Source organism: Lepisosteus oculatus, chromosome 2, assembly GCF_040954835.1.
Source record: "Lepisosteus oculatus isolate fLepOcu1 chromosome 2, fLepOcu1.hap2, whole genome shotgun sequence".
NCBI classification, from domain to species: domain Eukaryota; kingdom Metazoa; phylum Chordata; class Actinopteri; order Semionotiformes; family Lepisosteidae; genus Lepisosteus; species Lepisosteus oculatus.
In genome coordinates this window covers 61,362,158-61,385,043 of record NC_090697.1, presented here as the reverse complement: position 1 = coordinate 61,385,043, position 22,886 = coordinate 61,362,158, and the positions used below count along the sequence as shown (strand labels likewise).

Sequence of the window (22,886 nt, the reverse complement as noted above, 5' to 3'; positions counted from 1 at the left end):
TTTAATATTTGACTCCATTTTTGAAGGATTGTAGGTTGGACACATCATCCCTCTTTCATAACAGCTATCTTGAAATTTCACATATACTCACAATTGCAGAATTCCCTATTATGTTTTTTTTTATTTAAGGTTTTTTACCTGACACCTTTCATGTGTGCAGTATTAATATCTATTGGAAATGTATTTTACATACTGCAATCAAATTATGAAGCACCTGGAGAAACATAATTCATAAAAATACATGGCTACAAGCAATAAGGATGAAGCTTCCATTTTAATAGAGCATTTACAGGAGTCAGAGTTGCATTCTGAACATGAAGTCCAGAGTGACTTGCATAATGAAGAGTGAGACTGCGTTGTGCATTGGGATTCTCTGCAAACAGGCTCAATCTTCATCAGACCCCTGATCTGAAGGAGGGATCTTCCATGGCTGTACCTCAAATAGCGGCACTGCTGCAAGAAAAAAAAATATTTCACCAAAAATCAAGCTGACTGTACTTGAATATGGGACCTTTCTAAACCTAGCTGGTAATATAATTTATTTTAATAAAATGTTTCTTCCCCCACCTACAACATTAAAATATAGTGACCACAGAAAGCACTTGGTTCTTGTTTTATGTACTGTTTAAAATGTACACAATCATCAAAGATAAAACTTCAATGTATAGCATATTCTAAGCCAAGTCTTCTTTAATTGGACATGCAGAATGATACACTAATTGTTGTGTACAACAGATCTATTGATGGAGTGGACTAAGTGTGATGGTCTGGATAGGAGTCCAGTTGCTAAAGAGCTCCTCTTTTATGGATTACCAACTGTGTGGGCACTCATTTGTTCATCTTTGATATTATTGTAGCAGGACAATACACATCTACAGTGCCTTGCGAAAGTATTCGGCCCCCTTGAACTTTTCAACCTTTTGCCACATTTCAGGCTTCAAACATAAATATATAATTTTTTTATTTTATGTGAAGAATCACCAACAAGTGGGACACAATTGTGAAGTGGAACGAAATCTATTGGATTTTTGAAACTTTTTTAACTAATAAAAAAATGAAAAGTGGGGCGTGCAAAATTATTCGGCCCCTTTACTTTCAGTGCAGCAAACTCACTCCAGAAGTTCAGCGAGGATCTCTGAATGATCCAATGTTGTCCTAAATGACTGATGGTGATAAATAGAATCCACCTATGTGTAATCAAGTATCTGTATAAATGCACCTGCTCTGTGATAGTCTCAAGGTTCTGTTGAAAGCGCAGAGAGCATCATGAAGACCAAGGAACACACCAGGCAGGTCCGTAATACTGTTGTGGAGAAGTTTAAAGCCGGATTTGGATACAAAAAGATTTTCCAAGCTTCAAACATCCCAAGGAGCACTGTGCAAGCGATCATCTTGAAATGGAAGGAGTATCAGACCACTGCAAATCTACCAAGACCTGGCCGTCCCTCTAAACTTTCAGCTCAGACAAGGAGAAGACTGATCAGAGATGCAGCCAAGAGGCCCAGGATCACTCTGGATGAACTGCAGAGAACTACAGCTGAGGTGGGAGAGTCTGTCCATAGGACAACAATCAGTCTTACACTGCACAAATCTGGCCTTTATGGAAGAGTGGCAAGAAGAAAGCCATTTCTCAAAGATATCCATAAAAAGTCTCGTCAAAAGTTTGCCACAAGCCACCTGGGAGACACCCCAAACATGTGGAAGAAGGTGCTCTGGTCAGATGAAACCAAAATCGAACTTTTTGGCCACAATGCAAAACGATATGTTTGGCGTAAAAGCAACACAGCTCATCACCCTCAACACACCATCCCCACTGTCAAACATGGTGGTGGCAGCATCATGGTTTGGGCCTGCTTTTCTTCAGCAGGGACAGGGAAGATGGTTAAAATTGAGGGGAAGATGGATGCAGCCAAATACAGGACCATTCTGGATGAAAACCTGTTGGAGTCTGCAAAAGACCTGAAACTGGGACGGAGATTTATCTTCCAACAAGACAATGATCCCAAACATACAGCAAAATCTACAAAGGAATGGTTCACAAATAAACGTATCCAGGTGTTTGAATGGCCAAGTCAAAGTCCAGACCTGAATCCAATCGAGAATCTGTGGAAAGAGCTGAAAACTGCTGTTCACAAACGCTCTCCATCCAACCTCACTGAGCTCGAGCTGTTTTGCAAGGAAGAATGGGCAAGATTTCAGTCTCTCGATGTGCAAAACTGATAGAGACATACCCCAAGCGACTTGCAGCTGTAATCGCAGCAAAAGGTGGCTCTACAAAGTATTAACGCAAGGGGGCCGAATAATTTTGCACGCCCCACTTTTCATTTTTTTATTAGTTAAAAAAGTTTCAAAAATCCAATAGATTTCGTTCCACTTCACAATTGTGTCCCACTTGTTGGTGATTCTTCACATAAAATAAAAAATTTATATCTTTATGTTTGAAGCCTGAAATGTGGCAAAAGGCTGAAAAGTTCAAGGGGGCCGAATACTTTCGCAAGGCACTGTATATGCTTCTTATGTAACAATAGTTTTCTTGTGACAGTTCAGCATGGGTGCTCTACTTGCTAGATTCACTATATTTCATTTAGCATCTCTGGCTCAGAGACCAGTGAAAAGGAATATACTTATAAAGGCTCTTTGAAGGATGGAAGAAAATCCCAAAACATAGCATCTGCATCCTGATGCAGAGCATACATTTCAGTTGAACAGCTCGGTTGTACAAGTGTGACTTTCACAGAAGGCTTCCTCGTTTTTGTGTGAATCTGCACAGCAATTGTCTGTGTCATGCTGCTGCAGAAAAGATTGTTAAAAAATTATTTTCATACTATATAGTACATAAAGATTTGATTGCAGCAAGGTAGAGAAGGGATATCCTGAAAAGGTTTTTATTAAATCTCAGAAAATAATTTGTCTGCTCTCCTCAATGTCAGATGCCACTTAAGTCAAACTCTAAAAGGGAATCACACACAAGAGCAGGTCACATATACTATGTTTTATTTTCTTTTGAGATAATGATACATTTTTCAAATGAATCCATAGATTATATTGATTATGTACAATTACTTGACACTGTTCAAACCTGTATGACCTGGTTAAATTTCACTCTAGGTTTGAACAATTTGGCCTACCCAAAGTTCCACCTTAATTCAACTGGTGAAGTAAATTCTTCTACAAAGATCTCTGTGTAGTCAGCCTGCTGTGCATAATAACTAGTGTGTGTCGACAAAGTGGGTGCTGCTCTGTGGTTGCAGGTCCATCTTATGTATGTTGAGTCTTTGAAATCCCTCGGGTTAAAATTCTATATAAATGCAATTATTATAACCTGTAATCATGTCATTGAAATTAACTGTTACTTAGGGTATAATATTATGAGAAATTACCCCATCTTTTCTTGATGTGAGGAATTAAAAGATATTTCATATAAGACTATTTGAAATTCACCAGGGCGGCACGGTGGCTAGAACTCCTTGGGTTCAATTCCTGGGATAGTATCTGCATGGAGTTTATATGTTCTCCCCATACAAATGCATGGAGTTTGTGTTTACATGGACTTTCTCCAGGTGTTCCAGTTTCCTCAAATAGTCCAAAGACATCATGGTAGGTTAACTGCCCCTTGTGTGAGTGTGTGCAAGGTTGTATCTTTATTAGCCCTGGGATGGACATGCCTTGCACCCATTGATTGTTGGGATAGGCTCCGGCTCACCGATTACTCTCTATTGCATAAAGCAGTCAGAAAATGATTAAACGGATTAATTTCACCATCAGCACTGAACAACACATTTCTTCCCTGGAGCAGAAGCAAGTCAACTTACTTGGAGAGCTCCTCTGTGTACGCTGGGAAGCCTTCAGTCCCTTCTCACTCATCTGAGGTATTGGTGCTCTCACAGGACGTGGATACATCCCAGCATTCCACTCAGTAGTCTGAGCCAATCTCTTGGCAGTTTCCTTGGTGACAGGATAGTCTTCTGACTTGTTTGTTGCCCAATTAGGCCTGCTTTGTACCCGCTGGCTAGCATTCATATCTAATGAGAGGAACATCTACAAGGAAAAGCAAGGGTTTTTCAATAATAAAGGACCGTAAAACATAATAAATAAAAAATCTCCTTGATAAATAGCTTTGTTTTGTAAAAATAGTATTTTTGAAGAGAAATTACTTCCAAAATGATTTTTGTTTAGGAGATTATACTGATTCAACTGCCAGCAGGATGCAGCAAAATCTACAGCTGTACCAGGCTGAGAAAAGAGATGGTTCTGCTGATGCCCACACTAGGTAGACTGCTTTGCTATCTGCAAACTACTAGTTGTTGGCCCAGCAAGCCAATAAAGGAACTACATTATCAAGTTAGCTTTGTGCTTGGGCAGTAAACCGACAGAGGAACAGAAATACAAAGTCAGAACAAAACTGATGTGGGTTAAAGTTTATGTAGAGCACCATTAAGCATTTAAATGTACAAGCAAACACATTAACTGAAAAGCAATTACACTTTGCAGTGGCAATTAAAATCAGTGTTGCCTTCTCCCAAAGCAGTAATGATTAACTGTTTAAAATCCTTTGTTTTTTCAACATTGGCTCAAGGAAAATGTGTACAGCTACAGCTATTCATTTTTTCAATTTTTGAAATACAAGGTTTACTATTTAAGTGTATATCATGCAACTTCTCACTGAGGTAAAAACTGTTAATTTGTATTTTAACTTAATTAAAATCTAAAATAACAATGCAGTCAATACAGTATATTTATTTTATACTGTACTCAATGTGATTAACAATATTTTGTGTTTATTTTAAGATTATACCTGGTTGATTTCCATGCTCCACAAATTGGGTGTTAAAGTCAAATCTTATATTCTGATTAATAATTATATTTGTATATATTATATATAAAATTAAGTTGACATTTAAAAATGGGATTTCACCTGGTTTAATTATTAATGTTTGCAAAATTAATATTTTAAATAGACCCACAACAGTCCATCTTACCTATTAACCCGTTACTGTTTGTGTAATTTTCTTTGGAATAAAAGAACAGAGTGAATTCAATATATGTACTTACAAGTGACTTTGCTTTCCGCAGTTTGTACGTAGAAGCAGAAAGTGTTTTCTTTGGTCTGTTTTCTCGTTTAAAGAGATTGGTGGTCATCCCTTTGCCTTTACGTTGCCTGACAGAAAAAAATAAAAACAAAACTTAATACTGTATAACCAGTGGATCGTATAACTGCTTAGCTGGTATGGGTGTATCTCAACTAAAACAGCAACACATTTCCTACACATTTTATATAGATGCCATTCACAAATAGTTTATGTAAAATATCTGGTTTTATTGTCAATGTAACATATACAGGCCACATTACTTATTCTTTTGTCAGGAGTCACCAATTATTTCACTTCTGTATACCTTTCAGTTTGGATTTGCCAATTATTGATCAGCTCAGCTCACCACTCCAACATATGTACCAGAATGAGGGCTGTACAAATTCTTTCCCCATCATGACTATAATTGTGCCTCTTATATTTCAACACACAACAGAGGTGTTGTTTGGGGGAATGATGCTTCTATTACTGGCAAGACACAGTCACAGTCATCAACATCCCTGACTCAAACTAGCCTGTCTAGACTAGTGTTTAGGACTTAGGTTGCACTTCAAGCAAATCTGCTGGCTGAATTATTTATTTAAATTTACCTAACCTTTTCTAAATTTTAAACAATTGTAGCTTCTGAAATAAAATTTAAGAGAAGTCTCTTGGAGTTAGGTTAACCTGTTTTTGCACTTTAGCTTGAGTAATAGCTACACTGCACTGTAACCTTTTAGTAATGATGAGGCACAGCAAATAATAATCTAGTTTAGGTATTATCCAGACAATTGATCCTGCTTAAAATAAGATGTGTTTCATGTGACATCATGACTCTTTTGCTCAGCATTACATCTTTTAATTTAATTCTATGTTTTGGTCTACATTAAAGTGAAATATGCTTAAGCTGTAAGATATTTACAGACAACTGTTCCATTGCTCCAGTAGCTGTGATATGATATTAACAGGCAAAAACAATTTACTCATTTTGCATTAATTTTTATTATTACACATTGATTGCTAAGTTAAATATGGTATTTAACAACACTTATAAGTAATACATTTAATTTTGGACTGAAGTTACTTAAGTAGTCTTACAGCAACTATATTGTACACTCAGTATTTTCTTACGCTTGGTGTGCCTGCTCAATGGGATCAAAGTTCTCCAGATAGTTGAAGCGTAGGGTGTCAGTTGGGTGTCTGTCAGAGCCCCTCCAAGGTGGGAGCTCCTTCCTTACTGTGGACCCTCCCTTGTGAGATGGAGGTGCTGTCTGGACCGGCTTTGTGCAGCTCACTGCCAGATCTGGAACTTCATGGCTTATCGCCTTCACCTCCGGAACAACAAACTGGTCCTTTGTAGGAGTCTAATTGGTACAAGAGTTCCAAATTTAAATGAATTAAATACAAAAACAACAATGATCAACAGCAAATGTTATGGATGCCTAAAAACAACATGCAAGGTGGCAAACATCATTTAAATCTGTAAGGTTCTGAATTCAGACAGTAACTTTACAGCCTACAGAGTTCATTAGAAACAATCTCACTGTTATTCATCTGAAATGTGGAAAAGGTCATATGGTAATAACAGACCTCAAGTTGGGCAAACTGCAGATATGATTTGTAAACAAATTAGTTATATATTCAACAAGTTACAGCTATAGCCACTGAAATTCAATAGCCAGGGAAATTCAAATGTTAAAATGCATCCTAAACTTTAGCATTGAGTCTTTTTTTTCTTAACCACCAAGAACTTTTTTAATGATAGATGAGTTGGCTATCATAAACCTATAACAAAGTTAGCCAGAACAGTTTCTGAGCTTTGCTTTTCAAATCTCCTAATTTTAACAAAACTCAATGAAACACAAACTCATTATAGGTGGTCACTTGCCATTGAAATATTCACTCTCTCAGTATTTTAAATAGTAACCTCTTAAAAGTAGGTTTAAGAGGATGTGTATGCCATCACCTTTGGTCTGCTGATATGAAGCTCCTTAACTGTTTCTATGTAGTGCCTTTTCCATACAGACTGCTCGAAAGGTGTGGGTGTGAAGTTGATGTACCAGCCTAACCGCAGGCACTTGGGCATCCACAGCTGGTCCAGCTCAGTCAGCTCCTTCCAGTGCCAACTCACCTACCATGAAACACAACCTTACTTTCATCATCCTGATAAACAATCTAAAATACTGCAGTGCTATGCAAAACAAAATTTAGTAAGACACTCATTATCTAAGGCTATGCCAAGTATTGCAGGCGTAAAAGAGTAGTATAAAACTGAGATAATGAAATAATGTTAAACCACCATGAAGTTCATTTCATAAGGGTTTGTTTTATATATATCTTTTAAAGGATCTTGTAATCATGGGAGTGTGTTTTTATTTAAAACATAAAAGAACAATTGTAGACCAGCTTAACTGTCATTTGCTTCCATATTTTTTTTCAGTGACAACTGAATAAATGGTCATCTGATTCAGGATAAAAACACAGCTGATTTAGGTTTTGTCAGCTTAATTGTATCTGTTTGAACTCTTTTGCAATTGCTTAACTAAACATAGATGCAACTTAACCAACATACAGTAGATATTTACTGTTTGTAACAATCTGCTCCTTTTGCTAGGACATAGGTAGTCTTAGATGCTGTATGCTGAAATGTACTTTAATATGCATATCATGTTCATTCTTTCTTTTGCTTTTAGTTTGTAAATTGGACATGATGGATGCAGAAAACAAATGTATAAATGTCAGTATAACTTAAAAAAGAACAGTTGTTTTTCAAAATGTTATATACTCAGTGTTTCTCTAGCACCAAAGATCTGATTAATAATACTATTGGATTTACAGTAGTTATTAGATTTCTATTTATTATGGCCTAGCAGTAAAAGGCAAAACTAGGAAAAGAGTGATGCAGAGTATTGTGATTTACTGAGTATAAGACCCATGGATTATAAGCAGCAAAAAGTCAATAGTTTAACTATTCCAGTCCATATTAGGTCTCCTGTCCACCAGCCCTGTGAGAATGCCCTCAGGCTGTCTCTCTTTTCCACCTTCAATTTTCAATCAGGCAACTAATCTAATAATTAAGTGCCTGATTGAACTGTCTATTTAAAGCTTAATTCTCCACTAGACCAACACTCAGATATTCAGCTCCCCAGAGCTGTGAGATCACTACAGTAGCTTCACGTTCTTCTTTCGACAGCAAGCATTAGTTCATTACCACGTCGGTCTACCAGAAAAGATTCACTTTATCAACCTCTTTACTGACTGCCTTCCACCAGCTTGACCTGTTTCTCTGCCTCCTCGGCTCTTCTGAAACTTCTGGAGATGCAAAAAGTCCTGCACTTGAGGATTCGGCCAGTCGTTTTACTTTAGTGCTGCTCAGCAGCACCTGCAGTGAGAATGTTTGAAGCTGAAGAAAGAAATCCTGCAGGGACAGGAGATATGCCTCACATCCTGGTGTGCCACAAATCAGCATTACTACCACAGTAAATTAAACAGCTGAAATGAGTGCTGAGCTACAAGATAAGAGAGAACAGATGAGAGAGATGATGCAGGCGGCAATATCCATTCCTCTGGGTTCCTCCTCCTTGGCTACTCTCCTTGTTCACTGTGACAGATAATTCCTCACTCAGTATGATATTGTCTTCTCCATGCAACCATCATCTTTACCATCTGATGAATTAATGGTGGCGTACATTCTATCCCAGCTGACTAGGGATACCCTGGCTTGAGAATCCACATTCAAAGCTCTTCACAAACCTGACCTCAAAGGGGAAGAACAACTTAAACAGAACACAGGAAGGAGTCGAATTGAAAACCGGTTTCAACACACAAGGGAAATTACAAGTATGTGGTTTATATAATGTTCAATACTCATGCTGGGCATTGTGAGTATCTAGTGATGCCATTTGAATCTGCAATGCTCCTGCTGTCTTCCAGACCTTCATAAATGACATCTGCTGGGATCCTCTTGACGACTTTGTGGTGTCATCTTCTTCTGCAACCAATGGGGAAAATATTCAGGACGTTCACTGGGTCCTTCAGCAGCTCTGGGAAAACCAGTTTCACAAATCAGAGGTGAGACTTTCAAAAATCAGATGTGGCCTTCCTGGACCATATTCTGTGCTCCACCAGTCTTCAAATAGATTCCGGCAAGGTTGCAGCAGTGCAGGACTGGTCAGCACCAATCTCCCTCAAACAGATCCAGCATTTGATGAGGTCTACCAACAACTTTTGTTGGGGATTCAGTATGATTGTAGCTCCCATCACAGATTTAACTAAGAAGGGGCCCAATCATGGTAAGTGGACTCCTGAAGTGCAAATGGTCTTTGAGGACCTGAAGGAGTGACTTGCTACCACTCTTATTCTTCTGCAACCAGATCACACTCAGCCCTTCAAGATCGAGGTGGATGCATCTGACATTGGAGTGGAAGCTGTGGTCTCTCAATTTCTTGGTTCACCCAACAAAAAGCCTGAGCCCGCGGTAGAACAGAAAGTCGCTGCAGCTCAATCTGCCAACCCAGCTCCATCCAAAGCTCTGCCAGATAAAACCTATGTCTTTGCACAAGCCTGACAGGAAGTGTCGCAATGGGGTCATTCTTCCAGACTTGCGGGAAACCATGGATGCCTTCCCACTCTGGAACTCCTCTGCCGTCACTTTTGGTGGCTGTCTATGAGTACAGACGTAACATCTTTGTGACTTTTTTCCCCATATGGAAACGAGCTAAGGACTCCTGTCGGTGTCAGGCACCTGTGGGCCATCTTCTCTCATTGCCTACTCCAGATCGAACCTGGCAGCACATCTCTACCAATATCACAATGGGTCTCACTCGCTTCTGAGGTCTTTCTGTAATACTAATGGTGGTCGATCGCTTCTCTAATACTAATGGTGGTCGATAGCTGCTCATTTAGTTCCTCTGCCTAAGATACACTCTGCTGTCCAGATGGCAGACATCTTTGCTAAAGAACTATTTTGGCTTCATGGATTTGCCGACAGGGTCCCAACTTGTCTCTCGATTCTGGAAGGGCTCTTGCAACAGACTCATGCCAATTCTGTCATCCTGGAGATGGGACCAATTCGTGTCCCACAGTTGCCAAGGGCAACCTCAGCATTCACATGAGCTCTCAACCATCTACTGAGACTATGCAGATAAGGTTGGGATGCCTTTCTATTAGACCAGCATTTAATCAACCTGGTAATCAACAAGGTCTCAATCAATTTAATAAGCTGCCTATTAAGCCAACTCACTCCGCTGTGTCAATACTCCAACATTGAGGTACACACTGAGGTCTTAGCAAGCAAACAGTCTGCTTTGCAGTCACCAGTTTTTTCCTGCTATCTCATTGGAGCATTGGAGCTCTCACAGGAGCATTGACGCAGCGGAATTTATTTTTCCCTCACTACCAGCATTCTTTTGTATACCGCTGGCAGTTTACCTTTTTGCCCAGTGGCAATCTTTTTCAAGGCTTCCACTCTCAAGCTAATCCAGTCTTTTTCCTGAGGAGAGCCTCTCCTCTTCTGACCATTATTCCCCTTTCTTTTTTCCTGCTCAGGACTGTGTTCCCCCAGCCCTCTCTCCGTAGTTTCAGGGATCTTTTTTCACAGGAGCCCGGTATGCCTTGCTACCCACCTGTTTGCACCATTTTTCATCCATATTACCATCATATTCTCACCCTCCTTCACTGAAGTGGCACCCAAAAATGTGTGCTTGTGCTTCAGCCTATCACTTAGCTGTAAGTTTTTTTTTAACAGCAGCTGCAGCATAACAAATTCACCTTGAGGTTTAATCTGTCATTGCAGTTTTCCATTTTGGAAAAATATTTTCATCATCAGTGATGGGGTTCTGAAAAAATCCTGGCACAAAGTTGTCTTCCTTACCTGTGCGCACCTACAAAGACTCCGGGGATCCAGGTAAGAAAATACATACAATGACAGCACCCTTGGCAGGACTGTTGTGAAGTCAAGGGCCTCTTCTGGAATTCGATTACGCAACTGCTTGGAAGCAAATCGCAGTTGCACCTTTGAACACTTATCGAAAAAGTCTTGCAGCACCTGCTTTCGCTGGGAGTCTGTCCATTTGTCAAACTAAACAAAGAAAGACACAAACACCTGCTTACAAGGAAATGTAGAATACATTGTAACAAATTATTTAAAAGTCTACATTGACAATTTCATATGGCTACCAGAATGCAAAGAATTTCCTATTCTCACAAGCTAAGGATTTGACATTTGCAAGAGACTGGATAAAAGCTTTAATTGCTGTAACATTACCGTTTTTGCAAAGGCATCACATGAATTTCTAGATAATACTAAGCTATTTTAACTTCACAATAATAATGCATCTGCTACATATTTAAAAGAGATTTTAAGATGATATTAAAAAAAAGTCAAATATTTGACCTTCAGCTGGTGACCACAATGTCGACTAAATATCGCTTATTCTTAAGCTAAATAACACTTACTCTTTAGAGACTCTCCACGGCTTGTAAAGAACTCAATAATGTGTATCATATCTTACTTTGACTTACTCCCTGGGCTAAACTGAGGATGAAGGGAAAAGAGACAAAACATAAATTACAAATGAAACACAGATGCTATGAAATAAAGATCTACCTAAGTAAAAAATACCCTCAAATTTGATACAAAATGGGTACAGAGAAGCACCTTCCAATCAGATCTCAAAAGCTAAGGAAGCCTGGATCTGACCAGTTTTGGGATGGGAGAACCCTAAAAAAATCAGGTTGCTGCTGTAAGTGATGTGACTCTGTAGCAAAATTATATCAAACTGTATAATAATTATCACAGTCTGGCACTTAGATCTTCTGTTGAAGCTATTGTGGTGTGCAACATCAAGCCTGGGAAACCAAAATAATCCAGACAATGCTACAATAGACACCTTGGACAGGAAGCAAGTACATGAAAAGGACAGAAAAATTGATTTCTTCAAGGATCAGTATCATCTGTACATTAAACCACCCAAAAACCACACCCTGAAAGTTTATATATGCCAATGACATCTGTCTGGCACCACAAGCCCACAATTTTGATATCTAGGACCAAGTCATAAATGAGAACATATTAAAGTGAACAGTACTGAAACACATGGCAACTCAAACCAAGCCTCGCAAGTATCCAGTCTATTCCATCTCCGCAATGCACTAGCTACACAAAAGCTTAACATTCAGATATACAATCAGAAATTGCAGCACCATCCTACAACAACATACTTGGAGTAACACGAGATAGAATGTTGAGCTTCTGGGAGCACTTAAAGTCAACAGTAGCCAAGGTCAAATCAAGGGAAAATCTGATCTTCAAAGTTGTTGGTACACCTTGAGATGCACTGTCTTTTTCAGTGTATCCCTGTAGGGAGGGTGAAGATCATCATGCATTCACAGAGTAGACACCCAGCTCAATTCCACCACCTGCATCATCACTGGAAACCCACCCCAGTCCCCTGGCTCCCTGTCCTAGCAAATATCACTACTCCACACATTCGATGACTTGCAATAACCCAAAAAAATCCAAAACATCCCATGCCTGCCACTACGAGGACATATTTAATCCCTCAAAGACAAGTCTGCCTTCAAGAAAGACCCTCACCAGAAAGACTTCAATGCAGAATGGGAATCTTTGGATAAAACAAACATGCACACCATTATCTGCCCTACAAGTAGAACAAGAAGACTACGTCTAGCCAGTACTTGGATTTTGATATCACCTTGAACTGAATTGAATTTGAAAATATATAACTTGTAAAAATAACCTGATTTACTGGACTTTCTTAATTGTCTGTCTTTTCTAAAATGTTCATTTTCAAGTTACTAAACCTAACTGAACAATTACAGGTAATTTAAAATCTATTATAGATCTAAAAATAAAAAATGTAAATTGCTAATTAAAACTATTAAATAATAAACAATTAAATAATCAGGAACACAGCTGGGACAAAAAACAGCAGACACTGGGATTCACAAGTACCTGGACCGAGATGTCCTGCTATCTTTACTATTTAACTTCATTTTCACCTATTGGAACAAGGTCAAATAGTTTTGAATAGCTTATTTTAAATCCTGGAGCAGTGTCCTTAAGATAATATTATCTATAGAGTACAAACCACAGGGGAGGGGAGGCTAGTTAGATTATTATTATTAATTAGATAATTGATTCCTCTTTCTTGTGTTACTTGCCGTATCTATATACAGTATACTGTATATTAAGGATACTAACCTAGAGTTCTAAGGATATACCCGCAATATATAGGTTTGCGTGTAGCCAGAATAAACATTCTGGCCTGGCTTATATAATAGAGAACTGGTACAATTGGCCACAAACACCAAGCCCCTCTTTGAGTGGAAATATGAGGTTCTGTGTAAAGGAAACCTTAATATAGTAATGAATTCACTAATAATAATAATAATAATAATAATAATAATAATAATAATAATAATAATTGCTTACACTTATATACCGCTTTTCTGGACACTCCACTCAAAGCGCTTTACAGGTAATGGGGACTCCCCTCCACCACCACCAGTGTGCAGCATCCACCTGGATGATGCGACGGCAGCCATAGTGCGCCAGAACGCTCACCACACATCAGATATCAGTGGGGAGGAGAGCAGAGTAATGTAACCAATTCATAGAGCCAATTCACTAGCCATTGCCAAGAGTCTACAACATCAACTCAGGATTTTAGAGGTTCGAGCCTTCATCACATTCTCTCTCCATTGCCATGTTGCTTGTGTATCCATTGCTCGGTTCTTGGGGTTTCCGCCCTTGCCACTCCTGCCCTGCCAGTTCGTCCCTCACTTCCTGGGTGTGAACCCGGGTCTCCGGCGTCACGCAACAGGGTACTTGCCGGCTGAGCTAAAGAGGAACTCCCCCAGCCTGGGCGGCTGAGATCCCTGTTATACGCAGGGGTATATTCGTTACATTCTCCCCCCTGCTTAATTTGCCGTCCTCGGCAAAGGGTCATCCCCGTACGAGTCTCCGTTGTAAAAGGTCTTGGGGTTTCCACCTTTGCCACTCCTGCCCTGCCAGTTTGTCCCTCACTTCCTGGGCACGAACCCGGTCTCTGGCGTCATACAACAGGGTACTTGCTGGCTGAGCTTAAGAAGAACTCCCCTAGCCCGGGCAGCTGAGATCCCTGTTATACGCAGGGACGTATTCATTACACTTGCAACCGAACCTGAAAATATTTTCATTTTCATGTACACAGCAAGTGGGAGGGTGCTATACAATTTTATCCAAAACATCTAACCATTATGTATCGGCCACCTTGAAATAGAACATTCTAAAAATTCAGCTCTGAAACTGGGATGTTTGGAATGTGTTTGAAGCTCTCCAGGAACAATTTCCTTGACGTTTTTAAAAAACAACCTGATAAAACCCTATATACATATGAACAAACCAAAGTGAGCTCTGATACTGTTTTAGTGAGTTTACAAATGATGTAGCACAGCTTGAGGTTAATTCTCACAAATTCCCCTGAACATACAGTACATTTAAAGCAATCTGTATAAGATGCGTTCTAAGAGAAGAATCATTTCTATTGTAACTTTAGTAACTGTTTTTTGGGGCTTAGTGGTTCATACTTCAATTAGCTATTTCTGAAAAGAGTTATCTTTTATAGTAAATTAATACATCATGTGAAGGGTTTCTCTTATGATACAACATTATTTCCTTATACAGTGAGAATACCCTGTAGCCCTTACATAACTTGACATTTCCATTATATTATACACACATTTGTTGCCCTTACCCATTTGCCAAGCAAATCTCTTCTTTCTTGAAATACCTAAACATAAAAATCAGTTATATAATTTCACTTTTTGGATAAAATAATAAGAATATATATTTATCTTTGAAAAGTGCAAAAGGTGATAGACATGGACACTGAATTAAGAAAAGTATGAGACAGCGTCAGTAGATGGTGGATGCAACATGGTACGTCCAGACTCAACTCAATTCTGTCCGAAGGCACTTGCCGTAAAAGATGGGAAAAATCATTGGTTTGTTAAAAATTGAATAAAACCGAAACAAATAAACAAAAACACATTATATATTAGGGCTGGGCCTTGGCTTTGGTGATCTACAGTAGGCGAATGCATTGGCCCGGGGGCCACCAGGGGGCCCCCTTAATGTGCAACAAAACATTTTTTTTTAATCAAATGTGAGCCAAACATTTATCTCCAATGGCTCTTTCTGTTGCCTATGTGCTAATTTGGGCTGTTCAAGTTTGTTATAATAAATTATAATATTATTAGTTGTGAATGTAACTACAGTGGTTTACTTCAGTGTTGACATGGTAAATGACTCTTATCTTTGCCATTAAGATGACAATATCGGTGCGGTTTCAGCGGTTGCTACACCGAATGCTGTTCATTTCAAATTCTGAAAGTAGTAAATATTGTGATGATCAATTTTATTAATTGTTAATTACATCTAAAATTAAATGAAACATTACAAAAGTAAAAGTGGCCTTTTCCTTGCATTGCAAACTTATGTTGTAATAATTTATTTGCAACTGATAAACGCACATCGTCCACCAAAAGGACATACCTATCAGGAGCTGAGAAAAGGAGTTGCAGAAGAGAAGGGCAGGATAAATGATCTCACAACAGAAGTATCCCAGAATAAGTCACTGTAAAAATGCATTTCTATTTCATTTGGATTTAAGTCTTTCTGATCCATTTGACTAATGAACATTAGACAAGCCACATTTTCTAGCTAGACATGTAGACTACTTAAGGTGTTTTACTAGAAGTTAACACGTTCACGTTTCACATGGTTACTTCCTGTAGCAAAATATATATTATCTTGGTAAAGTGTGTGCTTCTTGTTCTTGTTTGTAAGTTATTTATTATGTGTACTTCAAAGATTGATAAAAAATAAAACATCGTTATATTATTCATTTATTTAACTGTTCTAAATAGTAAAATGAGTTTGGGGTGGGAGCTGGTCATCTACGTGTAAATTGTGAGCTGGAGGGCTCTTTTCAAGATCTTGCCCAGGGCTCCCAAAGCTAGGGCTAAGCTAGGGCTGGCTCTGATGGTAAAGTGCACAAGTGCAGTATATGTATATGTGCAATAATGTGATCAGGCTGCAGATCCACTTGAGGCTTTTTTATCACTTCTGCAAGCACCAGTGGACAGTGAATAATTTTGATGAGAGTGCACAGGTGTGCATTTGCATTTTGAACCAGGTGTTCAGACAAAAAATAATAAATGTTAAAAATTTAATTTCAGTATTTTTAACACAACTGACATTGTTTTCTGTTATTGTGTAATTTTAATGTCAGCCCAATTTTTTAGAGAACAAAAAAGTTTCAGTTTAGTTATATGGCTGGTTACTTGGAGCAATTATTAACTGCACAGTATTTATCTGTACTAAAAATCTGTATTGTGCTTTGGGGGTACATGTAAAGTGGGAGTTAATTTCAAAACACACTGTAATTACAGCAATTACAAAGACTATAACAAGTGGGCTGTATCAATAATGGACATTTCATTTATAACAAAGGATCCATATACACATGCCATAAACACAGTCCTAAACAATTATGAAGTGCTGCCACCTCTGGGACAAAATCTTGAATATAACCATGATTAAGTACATGAGACAGATATGAGAACGTGATCAGTAAATCATAGTGGTAACAACTCTAACACAGGTTGCTTTATAAAACAGGAGAACACGTTCTGTTGACAGACTTGAAAAGATAACTACAGTATTGGAATAATTAAAGAAAAAAATATATGCTCTTCAGAAGAGGTTCTTTTAACCTTGTCATTTGATAGCTGATGGTTTAAAGGTGTCCAGGTGCTCATCTTTGTCTGCATCTTCAAACCATTTGTGTGTCTGGTTGGAGCAAAAGCCATTCTTCTCCGGTACAAGGTAAAGGTTTCTGTATAGACACAATTTTTAAAAAACAATCTAAATAGTTTCTGTGAAGTCTAGGGTTATGCCTTTAGGTTTTAGTCATTTTAATACTTCCAAGATACAGTAGTTGAAAACAACTTGTGGTAAAAAAAAAAACAATTGAAAAAACAGAAAGGTTAGCAGGTTTCTAATCTTATTCTAGACTAATTGCAGGTGTCTTATGTTTTGTTTGTTCTAACTGAACTTTTAAATGAATAATCTCTTAATTACACTATTTAAAAACTAGATTTTTATTAGCCAAAAAATATTTTCAGCACTTGTAAATATTCAGTTTTAGGTGTGTTTCTGCCAAGAGATTTATTAAACAAAAATGTCTTTAACTTCTTAATTGGATATGAATGAATCATGTACAGACACCGCATTATACTGTATTAAAATCTAAAATAAAAGCCATTTTAGCTCCATGTGGGCTGAGCTGCATAAATCCCAGACATCTGGACATTGAAACAATAAACCTAGATGAGGAAAGTTCTGACATATTGCATCTGGTATAGGCTTAAAGCTAAATTCTTTCGCCATCCAACTTTATAAGGGGTTTAACCATGTAAAAAAAGGTCTGATGCGATATTAGGGTATAATAATCCTATTCAGATCTCAGGTGGAACATAAACATCTGTTTGTAGACTTTACCAAATTTAATCTTTTTCTAGGTGGAACTTAAATACACAAGTGGCTCGAGACTAAAACAGCACAGACTGGACTATTTTAGAATTAAAAAAATGAAGCAAAAAGAGGCAAATATTCCTCTTGAAAAGTTTAGCTGAAAATAATATTTTTGACTATTTCTGAAGTATTTATCTTTTAGAATCAGTTCTCTGTTTTCAGACGGCTTCTTAAGCATCTGCAATATCCCACTGCACAACAGAGTGAGTCACTTTAGATTTTATGAGCTGCAGGTTTGGAAAGAGAAGTATTACCACTCATTCTAAATCACCATAACTAGGAATCAGATCCAAAGTTATACTCAGCACAAATGTAACCTCCCCCCACACTTCTCTGTCATCACCCTCTTTTAGAAGAAATGCTTTTGCTTGCTGACAACAGTATTTGATCCTATTTTATGACCCAAACTGTCTCTTTTGCTTTAGGATTCACAATGACTAGACATATAAAACTTTCACCCATGTGGAGATCCCCATTTTAATCTGTAATTTAAGAGTAATTTAATACTCAGTCAGCACAGACAAGAAGGATGTGGTAAATACAGCAATTGCAGGACATTTTTGTTTAATAAATCTCTTGGCAGCAACACATCCAAAACGGAATATTTACAAGGACTAAGCGCTGAAAATATTTTTTTGGTTAATAAAAATGTAGTTATTAAAAAAGTTCAATTAAGAGATTATGCATTTAAAAGTTCAGTTAGAACAAACAAAACATAAGACACAGGACAAGCAATCCTGATACATGGAAATGGAGCTCATTCTTGGCAAAGAGACTGCATGGGGGAGTCTCCGCTAGTAATTTCAGGAGGATGAGAACGTTCTCTCCTTGGATGAACAAGAACTTTGACACTTAGCTATCTTTGGAGTGATGTATGATTTGGGCTGCTTGATAATCTTCGCCGATTCCCTGCAAATAAATCATACATTCTGCCTGGAATGTCTAGGGGGACTGCCAAAGGGACTATGATCATATCTACAAAGAGGGAATTATTTTTAGAGAAACTGTCTACCTACCCCTACAAAAGCATCCCAGGAAATGGACTTAACTTCTGTCCCAAGAATACTGTGTAAGATATTAGTATGGTATATCATGGTAAAAGCAGAGTACAATAAAGCACAACGAAATAATGGGAAAATATAACAGACAAAAAACTGAGCACAACGCAGGTAAACTATGACGTAAGCATGACTACACCATGGAAATGTAGAAAACAGCTGTGCGTATTTATCACACTAAACAGTGATAAATAAGGCATAAAAATACATCAACATCTCTAGTCTCTATCTAACTGACTACTTGAATAAGATATTGTGGACACACAGTATGTTTCCAGAATCCCAAACTTGACTCTTTTATACTCTCCAGCGATGAAAACGTCACTTAAATGATCTCTTTGAATAGATTTGTGTTCTGAAAAAATACACATAATAAAATATAATTATAATAAAATATTTCAATGTTTGCACATTAAAATTTCAGTAACTTCAATAAGTGAAAACCGTGGCTATAAAGTTAGCTACAACTCACCTTAATACGCCTCAAAAATCCGCCCGAGTGTTCAGTATTGTAGAGGGTTAACTCAAAAACAGCAAAAACTAAAACTGAAATAAATATCAGTTTCCGCAGTTTAAGACACCTTGTGATATATCTGAGCCTGGAATGCGTTTGCCACCTGCAGTTCCTTGATATTTCCGACAGGTCTTTATAATTTTTTTAAAACATCTTTACCTTTTCTAATGACGACCATTTTGCGTTACCCGTTTCCAAGACAACCAAGATTCTACCACACCCCCCCGTAACAGTGAGTCGCCAATAGCGACGGCATCACGCAGTCAGACAGTTGCAACTGTGACGCCGGTTTGTCATGCCGAGACACAGGAAGTAAAACAAGAGTGTTACGTCAAAATAATAGTACAAGTACGCACGCAGCAAAGAAAACCAGTTTAAATCTAAATACACACGATTAGAGCATTGTTTCTTTTTTATTATTAGTGACATTTCATCCAGTACTCATGCTTATATTTTTCGTACCAAGCAGCATAAGAGAAATATGACAAAATACATCAAACGTATACGTGCACCATTTCTCTTGTTTATACAGAGAACGTAATAGAAAATTAAACACGCTGTGCGTTGATAAACATTAATCAATTTAAATCAGAACATGGAATATAAACCTGTATAAATGGGTTTTGAGGCAGACACAACTACTAATGTGTACTGCAGTTGCGAGGCGCCATGCTAGATTTTAAATATCCACATTAAACATTTTGTGGGGCGGGGTTAAAATGCGGGGGGCAGAAAGTGCAGATTACCAAAAACAATACAAGCCTGCAGGTTAATGTACCTGCTTGCCTCTAGTAGCCGCTTGTGGTCGTCATACTTTATCTGCTGTGATCTTACTTTCTCACACTTCAGTCTGTGGATGGTTCCTACCCTCATCGAGGAAAATCGCTTGCTTATCTCCAACACTGGGTCCCCGAGTACGGCGCGCTCCCTGTGTTGCGCGCTCCCGTGCAGCCCTGACGAACCTGCTGAAGAAGAAGGCACTGAGAGGTTTGGCGTTATTGTCACCCGCACTAGAGACAGAGGGAGCAGCTCTGTGTTGCGAGATCACTGGAATTGGAGGTGAACTTACATTTGATAAATTGTTTAAACATTCATAAAACTTATTTCGAAATAATTTTGGTTCTTAAAATGCTTTTAGTCGTTGTATATGTCATGCATTCCCATGTTTTTGCATTGGTTTACGGAGGCTGATTTTCCGATTGGGTTGTTACAATGTACAATAGCGATAATGTGCGTTTTATACTGTGGCTTTTAAGTGTTTTTTTTCTTCCTCCGCGACTCATTCAGTTTATTACGACAATGTTAGCGCCAAAGAGCACACGTCTCGAAATTGAATGAATGTAGCGACACATTTTCTAGCGTTTAAGCTAAAAATCAGGCGAGGCAAATGCAATCTCTACTGTTTGCCTAAGTGAAAACCATTTCACTTTATGAAATCTATCGGGACTTGTGGATTTTGGGCCCATTAAATTCCATATGTGAAACATTCTAGTAGCTTTACTTGGTCTTGTTCTGTGAAATTATTGTGCACGCACTGAAGGTGTTACCATGCACATGCGATAGGGTTACATGGATGGAGATGCGAGTCTGGGGGATGGGAGCCGGTTTGCAGGGGGTAATTGGAAGTCTTGAAATCCAATACAAAAGAGGAATCTTTACAAAGGCTGTATGTTGACTGCGAGGGTGTGTACGATTTGGAATATACTTTTAAAAGCTAGATTTACCAAACAGAGGAGCGATGTATTTACGTACCATTATGTATACTGTACCTAGTATTATGTGAGACAACGCTAATTTGAGCATTTCAGAGATAAAAGATAAGTATCATTGGGTTATACATTTATGAAGTGAAATAGTTTGATATAACCTATTCCCTGCAAAATCTGAATACTATTTATATCAATAGTTATTAACTAACATCAGACATTACTCTGCACAAACGAGTGACTGTAGAGTAAGCTTTCCTTACAGTAGGTCTGTGAAATAGGTTTGATCTTTGTGAAAACTAAACCACTTAATTATTACTAATTGGATGTTGGAAGACAACTGAGAGCAAATCAGACTAATATAAGAAACATTGATTTTAAGCATCATACTTTAGAATTGACTGTATTTCTGTAATATTTTCAGTTTCTGGTTGTAGAACTAACAATTATCATTGTGTCTTGGTTTGAAATTCACTTCTACTTCAGCATTCTTCCTCTTATATAGCTTATTTATTTTAAATGCTACATTTTTATCACCATATTAGTAGACACCTTGAATTCCTGTGCAGGTGTTTGATCAATATCAGACAAGATTTGCAATGCATGTATTTTACAAGCAAATGGTAGCAGTACAAGTACAGTATAGGACATGAGGAAAAGGACTATGCTGATTGATTTGGGTCTTTTGATATGATCAAAACAACTTCATATGCCCCGAAGCAGAAAGCTCTAAATGCTCATCAAAAGGGCTGTTTAAATGTGGCAGTAATTTTTACTAAGGGTGAAATACCAAACTTCATACATGTGTGTGGAAAAAAGTTGTTTGATAGGCTATTGTAACCTCTCCATGTGTGCTAGGTAGTGGGCACTTGAAAACTTGTAATATTAGAGTGTTGCTTTTTAAACTTCATTATGTTTAATCTCCCCTGTTCCAGGTTATTTGCTCGATTGCTGATTTTTTTTTTGCTGGTCGTGCACTGGACACCAAGGTGTGCAACTTTACAACAGCAACCGGCTCTTACAGTCTTCGGTATGTGGGATTTAAAGTGATTCTGGGTGTTCTGCAGTGCTCAGAGTTTGTAAGGGGAGAGCAGGGACAAGGACTGACGACTGGCACCTAATCCCAGAACAAGAGAAGGAAGATGGATAATCATAGAGATCTACCAAAGATTAACAAATGATCCTGGAAACAAAAGAAGCTGCAATGTTTCACGGATGAAATTTCTGGATTAAATGGATGTGGTGGAGTTTGTTAAGACTATACTTTTCAAGATTCCCTGACTTTTTTTTATTGTCATTGAACCTTTTTGTAAATTGCAAAATTTAAAAGAAGTTTCTTTGCTTCCGCTATCTGAAGAGTGTGATACAGAATGAGGTTTCTCTGGATCTTTTTCCCCATGTGCACATATCTGGCAATCCACATGGATACAGCAGAAGGGCACAGCATGTTTACCTGTGAGCCTGTCATTCTGCGAATGTGTCAGGACTTACCCTACAACACCACCTTCATGCCCAACCTGCTGAACCACTATGACCAGCAGACTGCAGCTCTCGCCATGGAGGTACTTTGATTTTACCTCTTCTTGTGTATCAATGTTTGGGGGGGGAGTCAATGCCGATTGGCTTTGGGTGGAAAGCACATCATGTTTCTGTTGTTATTTGAGCCCTTTTGGGTTTTCTGAGCCAGAGAACAATAATAAATGCAATTGTTTGTCGTCGTATGTAGCACTTCCCATCTTCACATCGATTCCCAAAGCAGTCTGCATATACTGTAGGTTCTGTGGGTGGTGACCCACTTTATCCACTGCTGAAATGCAGTATCCACTTTACAACACCAGCAGCATCACTACAGAGGGGCTCAGGTCTACTAGGATCTCTGTTAACTGTCTCATCTGAAGGATGGGACCTCCTAAAGCACAGTGTCCCCAGTCAGCATAT

At 38.3% G+C, this 22,886-nt stretch overlaps 2 protein-coding genes across 16 annotated transcripts in view; one reads left to right on the top strand and one right to left on the bottom strand.

Annotated features, from left to right (window-relative positions):
* Positions 1–255: 255 nt before the first annotated feature.
* fbxo16 (F-box protein 16) lies at positions 256–20,162 on the bottom strand. 13 transcript variants are annotated; one of them, XM_069180029.1, is made up of 11 exons: positions 19,201–19,694; positions 18,687–19,083; positions 16,851–16,972; positions 14,828–14,863; positions 10,942–11,148; positions 8,317–8,487; positions 7,036–7,200; positions 6,201–6,433; positions 5,053–5,158; positions 3,813–4,038; positions 256–453 (listed from the first exon to the last, which is right to left on the bottom strand). In XM_069180029.1, exons 3-11 carry the CDS (start codon positions 16,944–16,946, stop codon positions 386–388), a joined length of 1,308 nt encoding a protein of 435 aa, XP_069036130.1. In that variant the 5' UTR covers positions 16,947–16,972; positions 18,687–19,083; positions 19,201–19,694; the 3' UTR covers positions 256–385. The 13 variants fall into 13 exon arrangements, with proteins under 13 accessions (XP_069036130.1, XP_015200237.2, XP_015200241.2 ...); XM_015344751.2 differs by lacking the exons at positions 18,687–19,083; positions 19,201–19,694 and adding an exon at positions 20,077–20,162; XM_015344755.2 differs by lacking the exons at positions 18,687–19,083; positions 19,201–19,694 and adding an exon at positions 20,021–20,105.
* The window catches only part of LOC102687061 (frizzled-3), a 38,983-nt gene continuing 35,825 nt past the window's right edge, over positions 19,729–22,886 (top strand). For 2 of the 3 annotated variants that reach the window (XR_001478216.2, XM_015344701.2), the window contains exons 1-3: positions 19,732–20,301; positions 21,884–21,978; positions 22,380–22,510. Coding sequence is in view for 2 of the 3 variants with exons in the window: in XM_015344701.2 (XP_015200187.2) it covers positions 20,015–20,301; positions 21,884–21,978; positions 22,380–22,510 (513 nt within the window). In the remaining variant the exon portion in view is untranslated. Of the gene's footprint in view, positions 20,302–21,883; positions 21,979–22,379; positions 22,511–22,886 lie in introns of all 3 variants that reach the window. The other variant, XM_015344716.2, reaches the window with a different exon arrangement.